The sequence below is a fragment of the Pteropus vampyrus genome, unplaced genomic scaffold, assembly GCF_000151845.1.
Source record: "Pteropus vampyrus isolate Shadow unplaced genomic scaffold, Pvam_2.0 Scaffold110, whole genome shotgun sequence".
In the NCBI taxonomy this organism is placed as follows: domain Eukaryota; kingdom Metazoa; phylum Chordata; class Mammalia; order Chiroptera; family Pteropodidae; genus Pteropus; species Pteropus vampyrus.
This window is the reverse complement of record NW_011888891.1, coordinates 3861554-3886730: the sequence shown is the minus strand read 5'-3', so window position 1 is coordinate 3886730 and position 25177 is coordinate 3861554. Positions and strand designations below refer to the sequence as shown.

Below are 25177 nucleotides of genomic sequence, written 5' to 3'. Positions count from 1 at the left end.
GGAGCCAAATGAATTCCAGAAATGCATTAAGATACCTTTTTTTTTTTTCCTTTTTAGTGTACCTAGTACCTCTTCTACCTTTCACCTCTATATTTTTGAAATAAGTTATTTATGTAAAAGTTTCTTTATACAGAACATTTGTGGAGAATGCTTTTTTACCCTGCAGAGAGAAAGAGCCCATGTATCCAGTTTGAGATTAAACGAATGAAAGACAATTATGTTTAGGAATGTCATCAGAAAATCATCTTAAAAAATATTTTTAAAACACTTTAAATAGGTTACCAGGTGAATGTTGGATGAATTAAACTAAAAAATTATGCTAAAATTTGTTTTAAGTTCTTTAAACATCATATTTGTGTTTTTCCTCCAATTACAAAAGGAATTGTAGATATTACTTACTCATTTTAGACATTGTTGAAAAGCTCAAAGAAGAAAAGAAACATCCTTAATACAGACCAAGAGATAACCACTGTTAATATTTGGTTCATATCTTCTTAGTTATTCACATATATTTTATATGTAGGTAATAAAATTGAAGTCATCTTTACACATGTCTTTTTTACTTAATGTGTTATGAACCTTTCCCCAAGTTTAAAAAAACTCTAAAGCATGGGTAAACAGCATCCTTGCATGTGACCCTTTGTATTTTATTTCATCAATTTCCCATTATTGAACATTTAGATTATTTCTCTCGCTGTTTTTCTTTCTAAAATAATGTTTCAGAGGGCATTCCTGTATATACATTTTTGTGTACCTATCTGATTATTTCCTCGGGGTAATCCCATAACAATGGGAATTCTTGGGTCAAGGAAGATGTCTTCACATCCATATCTTATGGCATGAGATGCTAAATTATCCTCCAGAAAAAATACCTGTTTTCACCAGGAAGAATGCATATTTTTCCAGGAATATGATTTTTAAATCTTTTCCAGTTTGATGGGAGAAAATATTTTTTATTCTAATTTGCATTTTTTTATTACACAGTTTCATATGATGACTATTTACGTTTCTTGTGAATTGCTTTTCTTTAGCCCATTTTTAAATTGAGTTGTCTTTTTTTGTGATGTGTTTAAATAATTTTTAAGGTAGATTATTTTTAAATAAAACATTGTTTACCTACTAATGTTTACCTTTCCTCCAATCTGTTTTCATTACCCACCATTATAATAATCAAATTAAATCTTAATGAGGATTTTTTTTATTATATAAATTCTTTTTTTATTATATAAATTCTTAAATTTTACAAGTCATATTTTAAATTGAGAAAAAAATGTTGATTTATTCTTTAAGGGTAAATAGAGAACTCCATATCAGTTTTACACTGACATTTTTACTGCCTTCAGAAACCCTTTTGTTGTACACTATTCAATAACGTTCACTTTTCAATCAAGTGATAGGCTGGTATGTTCTGATTCTACCTGTGATTTGATGTACAGGCTTTAAAAGTGTATTTGTTTTTTGACTTCAAAGATCTAATTGTATAGTAAGCATAATGTTACTTGGTACTTGAGGGAATTAGTGTATTTGTACTAAATAGCACTGAAGCAGGTATTACCTGAGACAGCAAGCATGTTAATTTCTTCTGCTTTGTTACTAGAATAGTTCTTATTGTGTAACTTCCTTATAAAGTCCCCCAAAGCCACTTTTGTATGTGTGATTTCTTTAAGATTAATATTTCTTTTATGAGAAGTGAAAATATTTTCTTAATTGTCAGAATTAATTTAATTACCATTAAATTACATTTTGAAAGATGAAAAAAATTCTTTTAGCCATCATCTTAATACTATTTCATTTCTGCTCTTACATTTCATCCCTGTCTTCTTTGCAAATTTGTATGTTATATAGTTGTTACTTTTATATGTATTGTTTTTTACTTACCATTGTTGGAAACATTACTATGTATATAGTCTTCTTAACTAATATTTAAATCTTATAATATACCCACTTTATGGAGAATTTAGAAAATAAAATGAAAATGACTAATATTTCACAAATGGAGAAGTTAGCGTATTTGAAATATAACTCTGTTTCATTTTTCTTTTTTTCTTATTAGAAAAGTATTCATGCTCATCAAAGAAAAATTGCACAGAAAAGTTTAAAGCAAAAAAAAAAAAAAATCCATTAATTTTTCACCCACCAATAACATATTTGTCATATTCGTATCTAGTTTTTCTTGGTCTTTTTCTCTACATACCTTGTGTTGAGACTACTGATATCCTGATTTTTAATTTAATATTTTAGTCTAAGCATTTCTCCATATTATTAAAAGGATCCATTTTAATGGATATATAAGTCATAAAGTTAACATAATTCATGTAATTATTTCCGAATTACTGTTTCTATTTTTTATGTTGTAATCTGAATATATTTACACATAAATATCATTTCAGATTGTTTCCTTCTAATAATTTCTCAAATTAGAATTTTTAGGCTAAATAGGACAGATGATTTTTAAGATTTTTGATAAAGATTGTTAAATTACTTTCCAGAAAAATTATAACCTGTTTTATATTCCTATCAGCAATATATGAAAGTGGCCATCTCATTGAAATGTAGCTCACAAGGGAGTTTGCTTTTTATTCTTTGTAAATATAATAAGCAAAAATGGTATTCTTTGAGATATAATTGACACAAGAGTATTTTATTTTTAATGCACATTTTCCTATTTCTGAGGTTGGATATTCAGTGTTGCTACTTTACATGGGATTGAGTTTGATAGTAATCATTCTAGCTTGTTCAATATGCTCTCCGAAGTTGTGTAGGGAACCATCTTTTTGAACCATAGCAGAAAGAATATTAATTTTTCTATCTCCAATAAATTCACTGAAGGCTTTTTTTAAAGATCATACATTAATTAAGAATTAGTTGAATAATTCAGATGAACAACAACAAAAAGAGGATCCTTCAGTTTATGCAGTCCCTTGCTTGACTTTGTTATGACTATGCAGATTCTGTCTTTGGTACTATGTTTGGAATTAAGTAGTGAAGGGACGCAGAGAATAAGTTCCCAGAAATCTAAATTCATATTTATTTTGAAAATGAACTATTGGAATAGTTCATTTTTTTGTAAGTTGGGACTTTTGTTCACTACTGGGGAAATCCCCAAATGCTGATCTCTTTTTGATAAAAATTTGTTTTCTAAAATGTATTCTCTTTGTTCTCACAGACCTGTTAAGTTCCTTGAGGGTAGGAATCAGACCTAGTTCATTTTTGTATCCTGGGCATAATTTTGGGCACACACAAAATGCTCAGTAAATGTGTGAATAATAGGATCTTTGAAATAGCAAAAAGATTGGACTTGTAGTTAGAAGGCCTGCTGTTTTTTCCCATTAATTAACTTGAGCTTTTGGACCTTTATAGAGTATATAACATCTTTTGAACCTCAATTTCATCAACCCATGGGTATACTGCTTGTTCCATTTACTATACAGAGTTGAGAAATAAATGAGGTAAACTTTAAATAACTAAATACCTAAAAATAACGTTAAATACGTTATTTTGTTAAAAAGTGCAATGCAATTGTGAAAGACATCATCATTATTATATTCCTAAGGAGTACTTGGTGAAGAGTGTCATTGTTAAGAAATTACCTGGAAGAGTATGGCAGAGATGCTAGCTGACCACCCAAAATTCAGTTTCTCTTCTTCCTGGACCTACAACTGCACTGTTTCTCGGCCTTCCTTGTATTTAGGCATAGTCATGTGACTGAGTTCTAACTAAAGGAGTGAACAGAAATAATTTGCACCATTTCTGAGCCTGGCCCATGAAAACTTCTTATGAGGGATCCTCTGAACTTTTTTCTCCTTCTGTCTGGCTGTAATGAAGACAGCTTTCAGGGTAACCATGGAAGCCACTCATTAAAGGTTGTAGGACTCCTTGAATCTCCTATGCCTTCATGGAGGAAAGCTACCTGCTAACTTTTCACCCATCCAGTTCTACTACATGAACAAGAAATCAATTTCTCTTGTGTTTGAGTTATTACTTTTGAGGTCTGCTTGTTACAGCAGTTAGAATAGCCCTATTATAAGGAGCTTGCTAACACATGTTCTGCTTTTCTTTAGTGCTTTGCTTTTTCATAATCTTATAACAGCTTTACAAGGGGTAACAATATAAAGATATAAATATATAGACTTATGGTCTATATGTGTATAGTCTGTGATCCAAAATTGAGAGAATTATATTTTTTCATTTGAAATTTTTTTGGCTGAAAAAAGTTAAATGAAGTTTATAACTTGTCAAAATTTAATTAGATAATTTATCTATTTTTCACTTTTTCATTATTCGAGGCCAAGGATCCAAAGGAATATAATCATGCTACAATTTTAAAGACCATGATTCTTTTTACTCCAGTTCTTTTTCTATTTATTAGATGGTTCTGACCCATTTTGTTATAAAAGCTTTTTGCTAGGAAGGGGTTAATGGTATCTAGACAAATTTTTTTATCAAATTTTTATGCCCCAAAATTGTAGGGCAACATATTTTCAAAATGTGCCCTTGTTACCTTCCTAAGGAATATTGAGGAGATTCAAGTATCCATATATTTTTTTATCTGTCAACTTTTACCCAAAGTTACCCGAAGTATTCTCTCATACTCTTAACTGGGCGGAGGAAGGGGGTCATTGTAAATGTATTTAGGTTTGAAGTGGTTTCATAATATCCCTAATAGCCAATACAGTGGTAATCAGTCTGCGCCTTTTACTTTCTAGAATATTTTAATTGCAGAAATAAAATACCAACAAATATAATGAAAACAGCTGTCACACAACTTACGCACTATACTGCCTAGTGAAAAAGCTACCCCTTTTCTTCTTAAGCAAAGGTTTGATTTTATCCATTATGTTTAGTAATCTGACTTCCCCTGGGAAGCTTAAGTTCTTCTGTGGGTTACAGTTAATTTAAACCAGGAAACAAGCTGTGACAGCAAATTCGAAATAGAGAAAGGTAACAAACCTTATAGCAAAGCTTTAAGAGAGAACAGCAGAGGACAGAGTACCATAAGGAAAGAAGAGAAAACTAATTGTATAGGAATCTGAGGGAATGAAGTGAATTGACAAGCTGAGTCCTATTTTCTTGGATACCTTTTAGGAGTATTGAACTATGATAGTACATACAGTAATTGATATTAAAAATTACACTGAAGCAGCATACAGCTAAATTATGTTCAGAATACATTTAGGTAGAATGTGAAGTACATTTTAGAATTTCTTCAGAACTTACTGCACTTAAGTTTGAGTGGTTCCTAATTATCTGACCATTTTATTTAAATCAGAATGGCTTATTTCCTAACCAAATATCTAATTTTTAAAAAATTAGTTTTTTTAGTTGCATGATTTTTTCATGTACTTTTTTTAAGTACATGACTATTGATTTCTGATTACCTAGTTATTCACCTTCAAATGCAGTTCCTTCAAATTATTAACCTAGGAGTGGTTTGGTTTCCTCTCTAGCTATGACAGGAAGAGGCCACATTTTTAAAAATCAGATTCCTTTAAGAAAGTCAAACTTTATTATAATTACTAACATTTGAGATTTTGTACTTTGATTTTTAAAACAAAATGTAATCCAGTTGGTATCTTTTCCTGTAGATGGATTTTGATACTTACATTTAGCTTCTTTTCAGAAAGGTATGTCTATATTCTTTGGAACCTACCACTTGCTTTTCTAGAAAAATTTTATTTCAGTACAGTAGAAATTGTTTTCTACGTGGCCAATCATTTGTTTATGGGTACTTGGTGGTGGAAACAGCTGAAATTTTATTTCTTCAATTTATAAATGGAGTAAATAGGCATTACAGTTGTACCGAAAGGGAAATATGTTTTATTAAAGTAACTTCGCAGGGTTATTCTTCATAGCACACTAAAGACACTCCTAAACAAAATCTCCCACAGTCTTACACATGGTAGATGTTTAAAAGAGATGTGTTGAATGAATGAGCATTGGATTTAAACTAGTTATCATTGTCATAGGAACCTACAGGTAAAGTCTCAGATGTCATTTACTAAAAAGAATTTTAACTGGAAAATGTTAAACATTATATACTAATTGTACTTATTTGTATCTGGGATACAGGTGGCGATAAAAATTATAGATAAATCTCAGCTGGATGCAGTGAACCTTGAGAAAATCTACCGAGAGGTACAAATAATGAAAATGTTAGACCACCCTCACATAATCAAACTTTATCAGGTATGACTTAGCCTTACAGCTCTACATGCTTCCTCACATTCATTTCTCTATTTTGTATCATTATTTTTTTCTTTTATGTTAGTTTTTTTCAGCCTATGAAAAGGAAAACAAAATGCTTTTGTTAAGCTGAGTACATCCATATTTCTATATTTAAATAAAAAATTAAGAAAATAAAAACTACTAGTAGCTTAATTTTAAGTTGTCTCTCAGACTATAAATTATTTATTTAAAAAGTTTATATTTTTGCATTTGTGATACTGTGCTTCAACCTGCTAAGTTTCAGTGGCAGTACCATTAATGAGGGTATGGCATTTTTCCTTATTTAAGAAACATACTATTTATGTTTTATGAAATACAAAAGCCCAAATAGTAGTGGCATACTTTGTAATACCTAGAGCCAAATCTTGTATTTTGTTTGAGTTGTTTTATCAGATAAAATAAATGAGCCATTTTTTTAAAAATCAACTTTATTAAGATAATTTTTATAAAATAAACTACCATTTTCAAGTATAATCCATGTTTTTTTAAAAGGAAGATTTTTCTCAAATTTTTAAAGAGTAGTTCATGTTTAAGAATAGTAATGTAATACAAAACTTTTAATATTTTTATTCATTAATATGTAGAGTTTTTATAGAAAACTAGTTTTAAACTAAATTGTTACAATATGCTAGCCAATGACTTTGATCTCCAAAGTATAGGGTATGCACCTAGTAGTGGTATGCTGGACTTAGCCTGTACTGGCTGGTGAGAGCAGATGATTAAGTTTCCAGAAGTGTAGTGAGCAAATTAATATGTCAGTAGCTCAAAGTCAGGGATGGTATGAGTATTTCCACCACAGATGTCAGTTTATAAGCAGAGCCATTTTTTCCCTCAGAGCTAGTACTAGCACACTACTCTGTGTGCACTGAAATGGGTTAGCATAAGTGTTTGTTAGGGTATAATAAGAAAATGCTAGAACTCCTAATTAAGATTATTTTTAAGATTTATCTTCTGTTTGCATTTTATAATGTGCATAATGTATTTATACAGTGGTGCAATTATATAATTTGCATCTCTGCATCTGTTCATAATTACATATATTTGACCAAACAACTTTTATTGATAGAAATTTGCAATTAAAAAGATTTGGAGACATTAGCATTACCATTGGCTAAAAATTAGAGACTATGGTGTGCCACTCAAAACAGTTCCTAAAACTATAGAGGACCTCTTAGGTTAAATTTACGTCGAAATATTTCTCCCTTTAAGCTTTTTTTTTTTTTCTTAAGCTCCTGAAGAGGATACTTATAAGAAAATAATCACATTCGTAGAAGTCTCTGATGAACCATATTGCCAAACCGAGATTCACATGATACTTCTGTTTATTTAAACTAAGTAATTAGTTAAATTGATTTACTGTTTGACTTTTTTAGGCCCTAATTGTAGGTAGCCCTTAGTTTTCTCACCTGATAGGGGATAATCCTAAACCTATATGTTAGAGCAAAATTAGTTTCAGCCTTTCAATAGATAGCAGTTAAATTTTATGTTATTAGATGGCAGTTAAATTTTGTGTAGTACATAAAAGGATAGAGTGCTACAGAGAAGCACTCTAAAATTCACCTATTCTGAATCTATAAATTCATATCCTTTCAGTTCAGTATAGTTTGAAAAATCAAGTTTATGACAAAGACACCATTCCTTTCTGAACTTAGAAAATTTTAAATTAAAATAAAAGTGTATAGCAGTGGAGTTATGAAGCTTTTGAACAGTATTTTAAAATAATAGTACTTTATAACAACATTAAAGTGCAATAGTAGGAATATCACATTGTGCCAGATTAACTAGGCTACAGGCCAGATAAAATGAGCTCTATTTTATTATTTTCTTAATCAGAATCTACCATAGGACTAGAAAAGTCAGTGAGAAGGTGGTAAAAACTTGATCTTTAAAGCTCTTATTACCTATATTAATATTTCTCAAACTTAAATGTGATAACAATCACCTGGGGATTTTGTTAAAATGTAAATTCTGTGTCAGTAGATCTGTGGTGGGGCTTGAGATCCTGCATTTCTAACAGACACCTGGGCAGTACTGCTGCTGCTCGTCTATGGACCACACTTGGAAGAGCAACGATCTAGATTTTTCACTAAGTGAAAAAGGATATTGTCTGTCTTGTAAACACTGCCAATGTCTGAATTGTTTATAACTTTGACACTTTTATTAGTAGTTTTAAAATAGGTAACTACAAAAAATGTTATGGTAAATTGCAGTCCTTTCCTGTCAGAATAATATGCAATTATTTGTCAATAGGTAATGGAGACCAAAAATATGTTGTACCTTGTGACAGAATATGCCAAAAATGGAGAAATATTTGGTAAGCACTTTTTCTTAATTGTTTTTAAATTCAGAAATGTCACTAATTTTCATAAACAGAGTATTTTCTGTTAACTTCCTGCCTGTTTAAGAATTGGTAATATGAATTAGAAAATTTTAAGCATTAGAATATAATAAAGTATCCAGTAAGCTAAAAATATGGACTATAATTCTCTTGTATTTATAATATTAATGCTACTACTTAATTTTCTCACCTGTGTTAAAGAGATTGGAGAATTAAAGATAGGGAGAAACTTTCAGTCATAACGCAAGGGAGATTCTCTTTCTTTTTATCTTTTTACCTTTCTTTCCAGGGGAAAGATCAGCAACAAATATTTATCAAACTCCTACTATGTCCCAGGCATTTTACTAGTATAAGGGATAAAGTGGTGACCTAAATAACACAATCCCTGCCATTTTGGATCTTAAACAGTTTAGTAAGCCATTAACTTTAGCTATAAGTCCTTGGGCAAGTCACTCTACTTCTCTGGGACTTAGTTCCTTTATCTAGTAAGAAAGTATTTGACTAATTGGTTTCTGTGATCCATGTTAACTCTTAAAAAATGATAAATATTTTATTCTAGTTTTCATCTCTTTTATTTTTACTCAGTAGAGCCGGAGCACTATAGATAGCCTAAATATTTTTTATTTTTAACCTAAATTTAAATCTAATACTGTTTTGAGGAATAATTCACATACAATAAATTGAACATACTTAATGTGTACAATTTAATATGTTTTCACACACACATACACTTGTATGGAAGAAACCATCACCACAATTAAAATATCTATCACTTCCAAAAGTTTTTTTGTGCCCTTTGTTATCTGTCTTTCCCCACCTTAGCACCAGGCAACTATTGATCTGTTTTGTGTCATCGTAAATTGTTTGTGTCTACTAGAGTTTTATATAAATATAATCATACAGTGTGTACTCTTTGGTTTATTTCTCTCTGTATAATTATTTTAAGATTTATTCATTTTCTTACATGTGCCAACTTATTTCTTTCTATTGTAAATAGGTCCTATTATATGACTGTACTTCAAGTGGCTTATCCCTTCATGTTTCAGTTTTTGGCTATTATACATGAATTGCTATGAACATGCATGTACAAGTCTTTAACTTATAATCTACATTCAAGTAATATTTAGCAATTCACATATAGTATAAGAATCTTACAATAATATACTTCTGTTTTGCCTTTCTGAACTTTATATTCTTGTCATACATTTTTTTAATATCTGTTTTATAAAACACAAAATACAGCATCATTATTTTTGTCTAAGAAGTCAATTATGTTTTAAAGAGATTTCAGTGTTTTTTTAAACTTTATATATTTACCAGTGGGGTTACCATTGCCACATCTCTGTATGTATTTGCATGTTTTCATCTTTCCTTTGTGTAGATAACATATTTTCATCTGGTGTCATTTTTTTTTCTGTCTGAAGGATTTTATTTACCATTTCTCATAATGCAGGTCTGTTAATGATGAAACCTTTCAACTTTAGTATGTCTAAAATCTTTATTTTCTCTGTTTTTGAAAGATATATGTGCTGGGTATATAATTGTAGGTTGACTCTTTTTCCTTCAGTACTTTAAAGATGTTACTCTATTGTCTTTTCATTTGCATTATTTCTGACAAGAAATCTGTCATATTTTTCTTTATTCCTCTGTATGTAATGTGCCTTTTTTTCTCTGGCTAATTTTAAGATTTTTCTCTTTATCTCTGCTTTCAACAATTTGATGATGATGTGCCTTTGTGTGGTTTTTTTCATGATTCTCATGTTTGGTGTTCATTGAGCTTCTTGGATTTGTGAATGTACAGTTTCCATCAAATTCAGAAATTTTTCAGCCATTTTTTTTAACTAATTTTTCTGACCCACCTCCTCTCTTCTTTAGAGACTCTAATTTATACATATATTAAGCTGTTTAAAATTGTCCCACAGCTCACAGATGCACTTTTCCATTTTAAAAATTCCTATTTCTCTCTGTATTTCATTATGGATAGTTGCTATTTCTGTGTCTTAAAGTTCACTAATCTTTTTTTCTGTAATGTCTAATCAGCCATTAATCTCATCCAGTTTCTTTTTCATCCTGGACATTGTCGTTTTCAACTCTATAACTTGACTAGGGCCTTTTTTAAAAACATCTTCCATGTCTTTTTGAACATATGGAATACAGTTTTAATAACTTTTAGTGTCCATGTCTTCTAATTCTGGCATCTGTATCAGTTCTGAATCAGTTTTTAATGGTTGATATTTCTCAATTTTAGTCTTACTTTTCTGCTTCTTTAATATGCCTGATAGTCTTTGACTGTATGCCAGACATGGCCAATTTTACCTTATTGGTTGTGCATCTTTTTATATTCCTATAACTAATCTTGAACTTTGTTCTGGGATGTTGTTACTTGGAAATAGTTTGATCCATTTGGGTTTTTCTTTTATGATTGGAGCAGTGCTCAGTCTAGGTCTAATTATTTCCCACTTCAGAGTACTCTACTCAGTACCCCATAAATTCTAGGTGAGTAGGTTGGTTGGTTGGTTGGTTTTACCTGGCCAGTAGAAACAGGCAGTATTCCCAGTACCAGGCACTGTTCTCTAATCCTCTCAGACAGTTCTTTCTTTGACCTTGAGTAGTTTTCTCACACACATGTGGCGATCAGTACTCTCGTGAATGATTAAGGGAGACCTTCTGCAGATTTTGAATTTTCTCTGTGTGTAGCTCTCTCTTCTCTGGTACTCCATTTTATGGCCTCTATTTTCCTTGTTCTTTCTACTCTCAGTTCTTTCTCCTCAACTCAAGGACTTTGTTGGGCTCTGCTTGGGTTTCCCATCTGTGTTGTGGCCTGCACACTCTCAAGGCATTAGTTGAGGGCATTCACTGATCTCACCTCATTTATTTCCTGTCTCTCAGGGATCCCTCATTCCTTGCCTGATGTTCAGTGTCTTATAAACCAATGTCAGTTTTTTTGTTCGTTTGTTGGAAGGAGAGGGTTGTTTCAGGCAGAAGGGTAAATTCAGTTCCTGTTACTCCATCTTGGTTGAAAGCAGAAGTCTCTAAGCCTCTCAAAATTATCTTTAATTTTAGTTGTTTTAAAAAGAGGGAATTATAGCTACTTCTGTAGTCTTGAAAAATGTATTATCTATAGCTGAATTCTAAATAAATAGTTCCAATTTAATTATTTTCTAATTGTATTTCAGGAAAGACAGTTGGCTTGCCTCTTTTACTTACTTTTCCTTTTTTTATGCTACTGTTTGTTGAGCTTATTTAAATTCTTAAGATATTTCTTTCAACTAGAAACTTCTTAACTGATGTTAAAATAGAATGGTATGGGCTTTGAAGCCAAGCAGATCTGAATTATATTGCTGGCTATACCATATTCATTGTTGCATTGCTTTGAGCAAGTTTCTTCCTTTCTTTCCTTCTTTCTTTTTGTTCTTTTCCATTTTCTTTTATTACATTCAGTCAGTCTTTCGAGAAAACTTTAATGAAAAACAGCTATGTTACACACACTGTTCTATGTGGTAAGAATACCACAACAAAGAAAATAACAAAAATATCTGTTCTCATGAACTTTACATACACTAGTGTGGGAGACAATAAACAAAACAAGTAAATTATATGGTATATTATATGGCAGTAAGTGCTTTGGAAATAAAGCAGAGAAGGGGGCATGTGTAGTAGGGAATTTGATTGCAGAATAAAGTAGCATGGTCAGGGAAGGCCTCGCTGACATTCGAGCAAAGACTGGAATGCACAGTCATATAGATATGGGGGAAAGAGGGTAATCTAGGGAGAGGGTAAATGCAAAGGTCCTGAGGCAGCAGTGTGTTTGGCGTGTTCAAGGAATAGGAGAGAGGCCACTATCGCTGGAGAGAAGCAGGAGGGAAGAGCAAGACTGAGCAAAGAGGAAGAATAGTAAGAGATGAGGTCAGAAAGGTAAATGAGAAGCAGCAGTGGGGAAGATTTAGGGGCTTTGTAGGCCACTGTAAGAACTTGGCTCTTGAATAAAATTAGGGAACCATTAGAGAGGTTTGAGCGAAGAAGTGATTGCATCATCTTTAACATTTTAAAAGCATCCCTCTGGCACTATGTTGAGAATAGATTGTAGTGCGGGAAACTAGGTAGGAGATTGGCTGTTGCAGTAGTCCAAGTGAGAGATGATGATGGCTCAGACCAGGTTAGTAGCACTGCATGTAGTACTAAGTGGTCAGATTTAAGATATGTTTTGAAAGTAGAAACAGTAGGATTTCTGGACAGGTGGAAGTGACCTAAGTAGTGGGTATGATTAAGGAAGATACCAATGTCTGAACCCTGAGGCACTCAAACATTAAAAGTTGGAGAAAGAGGAGGAACCAGCAAAGGAAACAAAGAATACCAAGACAATACAGTATCCTGAAAACCAAGTGGCACTTGGCTACAGTGGTGCTTTGGGGTGAAATAGAAAGAAAATGAGTTTGTTAATATAGAATAGATTTAATTCATGCTGTAATGTAGCAGATGGAACATCCAGGAAAGAGCAGTACATTAGACACTGTAGTGTAGGGACAGATTAGAGCAGCTGGTGGTACTCATAATGACTGTCAAGGGATGAATAAAAGCATTGATAATTAGCAATCTGAGGGGTTCATAGTAGATTCACAGTCAGCAGTGCTTTCCAACTTGGTAGGAGAAAAAGTAGACAATATGAATGACCTGGCTTGGGGATTGGAACAGTAAAAGGTCAAATGCATGTAGGAGTTGCTATGGCCAGAGAGGCCAGAGTTGAGAGGCTGCCAATGAGATCCAAGTTCAGGAGGGAGATAAGTGAAACAACAAAGGGGTCTCATGAGCTAAGAATATAGAACAGTAGAGTGATGAAGATTATGAAGAAGATGAAGTATTTTCAGGAAAAAATTCATATATAAAAAACCTAACCTTGAACCTGTACATAACTTCCTAGCAGCTTGCCACTTTCAAGTTCTCTTCTGCTGTTGGCACTGACTGCCCTAACTGTGCCATGCTAATTCAGGAAGGGCCTTAGGTCTTTGCATAGAGAGAGGTTTCCTGTGCCATCTGGTTTTCTTGCTCCCTCTGATTAGGTTTACACCAAAAGAGGGATTTTGGTTGCATGCTGGGACTGTGTCTACAGTGCGTCATTCCTGTATTACGAGGCTGTGGTGTTTATGTTCTTTATTTTTGTTTGGTTAATTAGATGACATCTATTCCATAAATGGTTGAAATAGCTTTAAAGGAGAATAGTACAAAAAATAATAATTCTAAAATATAAATAGGAATAAAGAAGTGAATCAGAAAATATCTAGAATAGAAAACAATCATGGGAGGTGGGAGAAGGGAACATAAATGTGCGGGTAGTAAGGGCCTAAGAGCTTCCGATTTGTCGCTAAGCTTTCTGGCTGTCACAGTGAAAAGAATATATAGTCATTTACAGAATTTTATCTTAGAGAAAGGCAGGTACCTATTCCTCAAAGAAAGCAAAACTTTTTTTTGGTAATGAAATTTTTTGTTTGGGGTTTCTTATATGAGGTACTAAGTCAGTCATATTTTTAAAACTAAAATCTAATTAAAACTGTTAAAGCATTTCAGGGGTTTCCATGGTTTTTGGAATAAAATTCCAAAGAAGGATTATTACATTCTACATACCCCAGCCTTAAGAACAGTAAAGATGATCATTTCTTGAGCACTTACCATATACTAGGCATTGTTCTGATTCCTGTCATTTTTTTCTCTCAAAACCCTTATAAGAGGGGCTATTATGACTCTACTTACAGTAGAGGAAACTGAGGAACGGAGTGGTTAAACAGTTTGCCCAAGTCACAGAGCAGGTAAACCAGTAAGTGGCATAACCAAGGCTTGAGGCCATATTCTGACTTCAAAGCCTGAGCTTTTAACAACTCCACTATACTTACTGGTTATATACCTCTTTAAAGTTCTTTGAATTTAACAAGTTTCTTCTTTCTCAGCGACTGCACATTACTGTTTCTTCTGCCTGAATGATTCTCTGCCCTCCCTTCATCCCTTAAACATATCAGTTAATTGAATTGAATCTCGATAGATATCATTAATTTAATATTATCATTAAAACTAGAAACAAGGAAAGCATGTAACAGTTTTGTTGACTATGATATATAACTATTCTTGATATAGCTCCTTGTGCCACTTTGGTCCTATATTTCCTCCTCATCTTAATGGACATAAAAAGCACTTGAGCCTTGTCTTCAGTAGTTTGGAAACTGACCAGTGGACTTCTTACCAAACCTACTAACCGTGGAAACCCCTGAAATGTTTTAATCTAATGACCACAAAACCCAAAACTAGGCTGATCTCCATATTGGTTTTCAAAATAGAAAATGTAAATTTCTGATTCTAAATCTGTGTCCATGTCGATCTGAAGCCCTAGAAAGCCTTTTGCTGTCTACTCAAATCTTCCCTTAAAGGCCTAGCTGAAGTTTCATCTCTTCAATAAAGTTTTTCTCAATTAATTCTATCCACACTGGTTTCCTCTTATGAAGCATTATAGTTCTCTTTCCTGCACAATTCATTTTATAATTTATTTATGTACTGCCCCTTATTGTTATTTAAAGTCTTCATGTGTATCTTTTTATCTGTACTAGATTATAAACTGCTGAGGACTTAGGGTGCAATACACAGCATTTTATAAACACCTGTTGAATGAATGATGTAATAGTCCACTTTGGCCTTATACACTTTATTTACTCAGTGACACCAACAAAAGAACACTGCCAGGTTAAGTAGTCTGAGGCACTTCTTTGTTCAGTTTTTGAAAGGAGTTTTCTGTTGGTTTACACTTCCGGAGATAAACATGAATGAGGAAATGCTAACTTAATCAATGGAGAAAATTGGCTTCCCCTAGTGTACTGAGAAGTTTTTGTGTACTTACTGGTAGTTACCACCTGACATTTACATTCTTTCTTCCAACTTCCACACCTCCCTAAAATAACCTTTTCAGAGTATAATGGTAAATAAGAGCATATAAATTTAATCTGAGTAATTTTTGTTTTCCAGTTGTTATATAGCAGTTGGTGCTGATCTCTGAAGGATATTATTTTCTTGATCTGGTGGCATAGAGTATGTAATGGCAAATGAATTTGCTAAAAAGAGTTGGGTTATTTATAAATATAAAGTTTTAACTCTTTAAATTTTTCCTTTGGAATCATAGGTATGATTAACAAAAGTTATTCAAGATTCCTACATTCTTTAGAACTATTTCTCATATTTGTCCATATGGTCACATGCAATAAATGGTGCAAAAATCTTAGGGTGGTCACCTCTTCAGACAATTTGGGCACTATTCAAACAATTAAACCGGCAGTCAGCAGATTCCGGCCTGGTAATTAAATTACCCAAGGCCTTTGTTTTCAGATTTCTGCTCCTTGATATGCTGTGTCTTTCCAGGCCAAGCATGTGCCTGAGGTTTATTGATTCATTTCCTGTCTTTCCCTTTCAATGGTAACATATTAGGATGCTGGCTGTGGTGATTAAAAAGAGGCTTTGTTTTGGCTAAAATACCTTTAGACACTAGGTTACTCAGAGAATCTAAGGGGCAATTTTTGTGGCCTTTGGTTACTCTCTTAACAGCATGAAGGTAAAAGTTGTTCATTTGCTTTTTATTATGAGTTTAAATAAACTTGGAAGATTTTACTCACTTTATAACACTAGTATGACTTAAGTTCTTTGGATTTTTAAATTATTAACCAGGGCTCAAGCTGCAGTACTGCTTAAATCTGTACTCCTCCAATTTGCTCCATCATTCATTTAGTTAGCAACTTTATTATTTCTCGCTTGAACTACTTCAGCAAGCAGTCTAAGGTGTCTTTTCCTCCAGATTTTTCCTTCTTCTAATCTGTCTTCCATATTGCTGTCAAAATGATCTTTCTAAAATGCAGATCTGATCCTTGTCAGTTTTCTACTTAAAATATTTCTGTGGTTCCCCACTGCCTTCAGTCTAAAATCATGTTAGTATAGAATTGATAAAATGATTCAGGCCCTATCTATCTTTCCAGTCACATCCTCATCACCTGTTGTACGAGTTTAATAACTGAACATTATCTCCTGCGTGTGTGTATAGGTGAATGTTGCTTTCACACATCTGAGGATGGTAGATGTCAGTGCAGAAAGATATTAAATTGGTATATACTGCAGAAGGGGTATGCAAATGTTGGACTCATGCACTTTAAATTAGACTGTCATTGGATATAAAGTTTAGGATCATTCCTTTTGAATTTTATGAGATGCCTGTAACAGTCACTTTTGAAGAGATCAGATCTAAATGGATTATTTGTAACTCTTTCTGGTTAACTTTTAGGGAGAGTAGTAACTGCATGAAAAAGCTAGCATGATTCATCATTCAAAAATTTGTTGTTGCTCTCCCCGCCTCACCTTTGTTTAAATTGGGTCAGACATTAAAAGTCTGGAGTAAAGTCTGTGTGCTAGTCCTAGATTTAACTCATAATATAAACATCAGGAGCAAGCCACATGTTTCTGAACTTCAGTGTCTTCTAAAAATGAGGGAGTTGTATGTGTTTATTAAGTACTTTGTGCTTGATACTATGACTCGTGCTTGGGATTTAAAAGAAAAAAAAGAAATGAGTGACTTGGCCACTGCACTAGAAGAGATCAGTTAAAATTCTAGGCCTAAAAAGTTGATGTCTATAAATCTCAGGAAACAAAGTTTAGTTTCTGAATATTTGATGAATGAAATAGATTTGTCAAAGACAATTAAATAAATTATTTTTAAGCTTTATAGATTTGGAAATATAACCATAACAAGGCCTTTATTGAATAGACATGTTTTGAAAAGCAGTCCAGTTTTTCTGTTAACTTCTATTTTAATTTCAGCTATCTCCTGCTGATTATTGGCAGCCTGCCTTTAGTTATGGTTCAAAGCTGACATTCTGTGCTGTGAGCAGTGAGTTTCTCCCATGTCTGGCAGCTGCAGCTGCAGCTAAGCTACAGTGATGGGAGAGAGAGAAGCATCAGCTATTCTGATCTTAACCATAACCATACCCAGCCGAATTCTATTCATGTGAGGCTTTTGGCAGTCTGTGTTTTCTGTTTCTTTCAGGATAAATTTCCATTAAGTGAATCATACTATTAAGGAATTTCAATAAGATTGAATTAATTCAGAGAAAACTACTTCTTTGTTTGTGAAAGGGGAGAACCAGAGGTAGATTTTATCTGCTAATTAAAGTAGTAAGAGAGATAGACTTTCTAATTCGGATAAAGTAGGAAAACCATAGTCCACATAGGGACTGATCTTTTCTTCTACTTTTGGAGAATATTCTTTCTGCTTTCAGGAAGAGATCTCTCAGTGAGACCTTGTATTTTTGAAAATGCTTGCATTTTATCTTCATGCGTGAATAGTCTGTGCTATTGCTGCATTGTCTACTTTTATAAAATTATTTTTTTTTATTTCTATCAAAGCATTACATTATTTATTGAGAGTCTGTTGTATATCAGACATGGTTCTAGGTGCTCAGAACAACACAACAATGAACATAAAATCCTTTCCCTCTTGGAGCTTATATTTTAGTAAGAGTGAGTTTCAGGTTAGAGGGATTTAAAGAAAATGTATCATGCCAGTGTTTCAAAGAAAAAGGATAGGGAAGCCAGGATGGGGTTGAAAATTATTAGAGGTGGTCAAGGAAAACCTTGCTGATACATATTTGAGCAGAAATATGAAGAAAGAATTATAGGAGTGCATTTTTTTTTGAAACCTTACATGGCTTGAGATCTTACATGTTTACGATAATACTTAATAGTCTTGGAATAGAATTTTGAGTTGGAAATAATTTCTCTTCATAATAATGAAGACATTGTTCCGTTGTCTTGTCGTTTCTAGGATTGCTTTTGAAAAGCTTAAAGTGATCCAATTCTTGATCCTTTGCTATGAATTATTGTTTTCTGTCTGTGAGCTTGTAAGATCTCTTTTTCCCCAGTGTTCTGAAATTTCACAGTGATGTGCCTTGGCATAGATCTGTTTTGTTTCATGGTGCCTAGCTATTGGTGGGCCCCTTTAAATCTGGAAACTCACATCCTTCTATTCTAGGAAATTGCTTGGAGTTATTTAGTTGATGGTTCCCTGCCCTAATTTTCACTATCTTCTCTTTCACAAATGCCTGTTATTCAGATGTTGACCATCTTGGCCTGGCACTCTAATTTCTTCTTTTTTTTCTCTCTTTTCCATGTTTTTGCCTTTTTGCTCTGCTTTCTGGGAAACTTCATAAAGTTTTTCTCCAACTTTTCTTTTGCTATCATATATTTAGTATCTATGAGTTAATTTTGTTCCTTTTAAAATAAAACTCTTATTTGATGATTTTACATTAATAATTTTGTTATATTTTTCTCTTTATATAATCTCTTTTTTCTTCCAAGTTGGCATTTATTCTGTTTGTGTGTATGTTTGGTTTATGTATTTTGTTAGGAGGTTTCTTTAGATGATTACTGGACATATTTGGTTGTCAGTTCCTAGTTAAGAGTAAGAAACTAAGAGCCAATAGATGGAATTTATCCACCATGAGTTCTGCTGTAGGAGTGACCTGACTGTGTTCTTTTATTTAAGATTCTCAATGATCATATCTTTATTCTTGAGTTGATAGAGTCCCAGGAGAAGTTTCTTCCAATTTTCTATCTGAAAGGTAAAGGCCTGGTTGCCATACTTTTGGCCCCGTAGGTAAGAAGAGCTAAGGTCTGTCAGTATCCAGTACGCGTGTCTGCTTAATGGCCTATTTCAGTGTGGTATTCTCGTCCTAGTTGTCTAATCCTTAAGTCTAGAAACCCTCTGTTTCAATCCTTCAAGAGACTAAGCCTCTAGATTTCTTCTGTAGTTTAACTCAGGGCATTGACCCAATTACATAGAATGAGAGATGAGACCTAGGGATTGAATTGCTTCTTGAAACATTTCCTGATCACCCTTGTTTAAGCTTCACTCACACCAACTTTCAGAGTTTCCTGTGCCATCAATTCCTGAGTCTTTGTGGGAGTCTACTGGGTTAATTTTATTGATTCAAGGCATTTTTCATTGCTGAAGCTTCACATTTCTCAAGTCACTTGAGGTTTGTATTTCAATAGTTAGATTTTTTTTGTTTACAAGTTCTCTAAGTTCTTATTCCCATTTCTTATTATTTTTTTTCTTAGATATATTACCTTATCTGAGAAAATAAAAAGTATGTGTATCAATCTCTAGATTTTCCTTATTTCTTATCACTGTGTTTTCATTTAAATACTTGAAGTAGTTATAATAACTCTTTTAATGTCATCTGATAATTCTATCATCTCTATCATTTCTGGGTTTATTTCTATTTTCTTTCTCCTACTTATAGGTTACATTTTCCTGCTTTTCGGTATGTCTAAAACTTTTTTTTTTTAGTTGCATGCTGTACATTGTGAGCTTTATATTGTCACGTCTCTGGATTTTGTTCTCTTCCTTTAAAGAATATTGAACTTTTTTAGGCAGTTAAGTTACATATAGTTCTGTTTTATCTTTTCAAGTTTTGTTAGGGTGGGTGTTAGAGTATAATATAACCTTTACACTAGAGATAATTTAGCCTCATTATTAGGATGTGGTCCTTCTAAGGTCTCTACTCAATGCCATGACTGATCAGTAAGAACTCTCTACTTTGGCTGGTGGAAATTTGAATGACTCTCAACTCTGAGTGAGCTCTGGGAACGATTCATCTCATAGCACCCTAGTCCTTTTTTGCCCAGCCTTATAGAATTTCATCCTGTGCACAAATGCCTTAATATTTAGCAAAGATTTCATGCCATTCCCATACAAATTTGTGAGCTTTATTCTGCTTAGCTCCCTCCACTCCAGAACTTTGCTCCACATCTTCCAGAAACCTCAGGCTTCTCGATTCTGATTTCTGTCTCCTCTTCTCAGCAAGATAGCCATGCTCTGCTTGGGGTCTCTGTCCCTGCTTTGAAGTCAGAGTGTGCCTCCAGACAGAAAGCCAAGAGATCAGAGGCCTTTCCTAATCCGTTTATCCTCTGTGTTGCCTATTGTCCACTGTTTGAACAAAGTTTTATATATTTTGTCCAGTTTTCTAGTTGTTTTTAGTGAAGGATACATCTGGTTCTACAAACTGCGTATGGTTAGAAGTGCAAGTCAGCATACTTACTTTTAAATCCTATTGCGATTATATTTTTTTAACTCTTTCTTTGGGTATGTTCTTCATTTGTTGAGCTTGTTTTCTGTCTTAAATGATATTTACATTTCTCAAGAGTTTTCTCATTCTTTAATTGTATGTGCATCTTTATAATTGAAATTCCTTGTTGGAGTCTCTCCTGCCTCTCTTTATGTAGCCTACTTGGGAAAGGGCTAAGACCCACCATTGCAGTTTTTACTTGATTTTCAGTGAGAGTGAAGGAGCGAGTAGAAAATATTTCTGTGCTAGATATCCTGGTGGCTGACCCACTGGGAATGAACACCTCCCTTTCTTTCTAGGTGTCACTAGCCACCCAGGACACAGCCCTGTCTCTCTAAGGTCTTATACTTACTACTCTCTCCTGGGGTCACGTGCCCTCTGTCACTGCCAGGTATGTAGTGCAGGGGATGAATATGGGCTGATTTGACTTGGCTGCACCCAGTGTGGTATTCCAAATAATAAAGCTGTTAGTTGCCCCTTGGCCCTTTTCTGTTCCTATATACCATCTTTGAGCATGGAACACCTGATAATTTTGGTGCTATTTTTTGTATCTTTATTACCTCTGAAGATCCGTGTTAATCTTAACCTGTGATTTTCTTTAGTTTGACTTAGCCTGTTATACATAGATCACATAATATTCCTAGTTTCTATCTCATCAATTTCTTTTGTTCTCCCATAACCATTGATTAATTTTCTTTCATTTCTAGGATTTGATGTAGGAGGAGAAAACTAGCCAGTTCTCAATCTGCCATCTTGAAACAGGCAGAATAATCTCTTTCGACCCTGTATTCAACCATTTTAAAATAGATTTGCTTTTTATTAAATATCAGGGGTTTTTTAAATAAATACCTACCTTTACTGTTGGTAAAGTAAACATTAAATAGTGTAACATTTTCTCTTTGTTTCTTTATTCTATTGTGGGCCATTTATTTGGCTTGTCGTTCAAGAAATAATTATTGGGTTTGTTATCTAGGTATTTGAGGGGGAGGGCACTACCTAAAAGGAGAATTAAAGATACAACTATGCTATATGATATGTGGTAGTGCTATTAGAAAGTTCAAGAAAAGTTCTGTAGAAGGCGAGAAAAAAGACAATCATTAACAAGCAGAGATAATATTTGCAGAGAGTTGAATTACTAACTCAGTGGCAATATATATCGCATCTGGTAAAGGTCACCAGTGACCCAATAGCCATGTTTTTTAGTACTCATTCTGTGTCTTCACTGCAGCAACTTGACACATAGCAAAGATTCTCTTCTTCTTAGAAATTGTCTTCTGTGACAAGTTTCTTTTCCTTTGTTTAGGATGTGTACATCTCATTTTCCTGTCCCCTAACAGAAGGAGTTCTGTGCATTTTTTTCACTGTAAACTCCCATGTTCTAAAGGCTTCAATGCCTCTAGGAAGATGATTTTTGACCTGAGCCTTTACGTTAGCCTGAACTCCTCCGTATCCTTATTTCGTGCCTTGGTATCTGGAAAATAAATTACAAAACTGAGCATATTACCTTCCCTTCTAAGTAAGCTCTTCCTGTGTTTGACCATTCTTATCACCACTGAATATCTTACTCATCCCTCTTTATGTTTATGTTTAGTTATAACGCTGTCTAGTCTTACAGATTTTTTCTTTGAAATATTTCTCATTTCTGCTCTTTATTTTATATTTCCAGTACTTTAACACTAATTAAATCCTTTATTAATTTACTTCTAGCTCATGATTGCAAGTGTTCTCTTGCCTCTAGTATTTCCCTTAACAGTCTATTCTGTGCACAGTTGCCAGTTTAATCTAAAGCTAATTCATTCATATTCTCGTGGTTTTGTCTGTTGTAAAGTACCATTATCAGTTTATATATCTTTCTCCTATTCCACTGTGATTTTCTATAGAGCAGGATCTGTATCTTATTCATTTTCTGGCACATAATTGGCACTCGGTTGTTGAATGAATGAGATGGGACTTGTTTCGCTTTTAAGGTATATTGTATTTTAAAATGTGTAGTAGTAAGGCAATCATTACAAATGTATGAATAGATTTTATTTTTCAATAACAATTTTTTTGGTAATGGACTAATAATTTTTGAATAATTCATGAAAAGTAGGCAGTACCTTGAGGGGAAAAAATCAGCATTATAGTAAGACATTATATTTAATGTATTCCACAGTGTCAAATAAATATAGAAAATCCTATTTTCCCAAAAGGAACTGAGAAGAAGAGGAAAAAATTACATAACATATTAGCCACATGGCATATATCTCATTTTCTAAGTGACTGCTCTTAGCATTTCTACTGCTGAGAGCAATGTTATCACTAATTTCAGAGAGTTCAGATTTGACTAGAATGAGAAAAGCTCTTCTACACAGTCACCTGTTAATTAATATCCAAACTTATATTCTAAATGTATAATATGTCTCATGCTGCAAAATATGAAGGCATCTGAAGAAGAAGAAAACTAAAAGACTCAGAAACTGTCACAAGAAAGTTTTGCTTTTACATGGTATGAGGCATTTAATTTACAAATTTAGCACTGCTTTCTTGATTAACACACTTAAAAGCTTTCTGGACCTCTGTTATCTATTTTAACTGAAATAAAAACAATATGGTTGCATAAAATTAGTTTTGTTTCCATCCAGTCATTCTTCATTTACATGTTTTTTAAATTGAAGTATAATTTATGTATAATAAAACGTACAGATCTTAAGTTCATAGCTTGATGAATTTTTTGCATATGTGCATATGTGCCATCTTAGGTGACCATCTCCTAGGACAGGGTATAGAACATTTCCATCACCCTCAAAAGCTCCCTCGTGTTCTCTCTTAGGCAGTTTCCCCACAAGAGTAACCATTTGCCTTAACCTCTGTCACCATAGATTAGTTCTGCCTGTTTCTGAATTTCAGATAAATAGAATAGTACTCTTTTATGTCCACTATTTTTATTAAACCTTAAGTCTGTGAGATTCATCCATGTTATTAAATGTATCAGTAGTTCATTCTTTTTATTGCTGTTATATATTTTAAAGTTTACTTTTTTCACAAAAGTAATATATTTATTGAAGAAATTTTGGAAAATATGTAAAAGGTAGAAATGAAGGTAGGGAGAAGGGAGAAGACCCTTTATGCCCCAAGATAAATATTCCTAAATTTTGGATTGTTTTCTTCCACTTTTATTCTTTGTATATACACATAGTTTTCCATAGTTAGAATCATATTTAAGTTATTATGTAACCATTTTATTACATAATATGTAAGTATTTTTGGAGTCGGCTGAACAAAGTCAGTTATCTTTCTGCTTAGCCCTGGCTGAAATTACTAATGGGCTGGAATTTTCATTTATTCTTTTAATAATTCAGCAAATATTTGGTCAGCCCCTGTTGTGTGTCAAGCACTATTCCAGTCTCAGTGTTCTAGGTTCTAGGAGTAAAACAGTGGACAAGACAGGCAAAGTCCCTGCTGTTATGGAGATTACAGCTTACGCTGGGAAAATAAATAAGATAGACATTAAACAAGTAAAAGTAAATAAATTTTCAGGTAACATTAAATGCTATGAAGATAATACATGGACATGGAGCTTTAGGAAATCTCATGTACTGTTGGTAGTGTATAAATTATTAAGTAAAGTCAAAAATAAATATACCATATGACCCAGAAGTTTCACTATTTATGTACATGTAAACCAGGATGCACTTAACATAGCAATATTGTTTTTAATAGTCTCAAACTGGAAACATCGAAATGTCCACCAATAGTAGTGAATAAATACACGGTAATATAGTCATACAACAAAATACTGTACAGCAACAAAAACCAAAGTACTATACTCTTTGAATGATTCTTAAAAATATTTTGTTAAGAGAAAGAAAACAGACACAGAACACACATTCTATTTATATAAAACCCCAAAATATTCAGAAAGTAAGCCATGTTGTTTAGGAATACATACTTAGTAAAATTCTTTTTAAAAGAAGTGATTGCTGTAAAAGTCAATATAGGGTTACCTCTGAGGAGGAAGGAAGTTGTGATTAGGAAGGGGAATGTGGAGGAGGTGCTTCTGGAATGCTGGAAATATTCTGTTTCTTGACTTTAGTGGTGGTTATAGGTGCATTATAACAACTCATTAAACTGCAAGTTAATATTTTAGGCACTTTTTCATTTGTGTTTTATATTTCAAACAAAGCAATGGAATGATAGCATAAGAATATTATATGGGTATATGTATGCGTGTATGTTGGGATATTTGACAGCTTTATGAAGGTACAGTTGACATACGATAAACTATGCATTAGACTATTCAACGGGAAAATTTGGGTATATGTATTAACCTATGCAACCATCACCACAACCAGGATCGTGAATGGGTCCACCACCCCCAAAAGTTTCCCTATATCCCTTTGTAAAGCTTCTCTCCCACCTGTTCCTCAACCCCTTATCCCTACGCAATCACTTATCTGCTTTCTGTCACTATAGATTAGCTTCTCGAATT

At 33.2% G+C, this 25177-nt stretch overlaps 1 protein-coding gene across 2 annotated transcripts in view; it reads left to right on the top strand.

Moving 5' to 3' along the window:
• Positions 1–25177, top strand: part of SIK2 (salt inducible kinase 2) — a 101354-nt gene that overhangs the window by 5002 nt on the left and 71175 nt on the right. For both annotated transcript variants that reach the window (XM_011365414.2, XM_011365413.2), the window contains exons 2-3: positions 6070–6186; positions 8476–8539. In XM_011365414.2, the coding sequence (XP_011363716.1) occupies positions 6070–6186; positions 8476–8539 (181 nt within the window). The remainder of the gene's footprint in view (positions 1–6069; positions 6187–8475; positions 8540–25177) is intronic.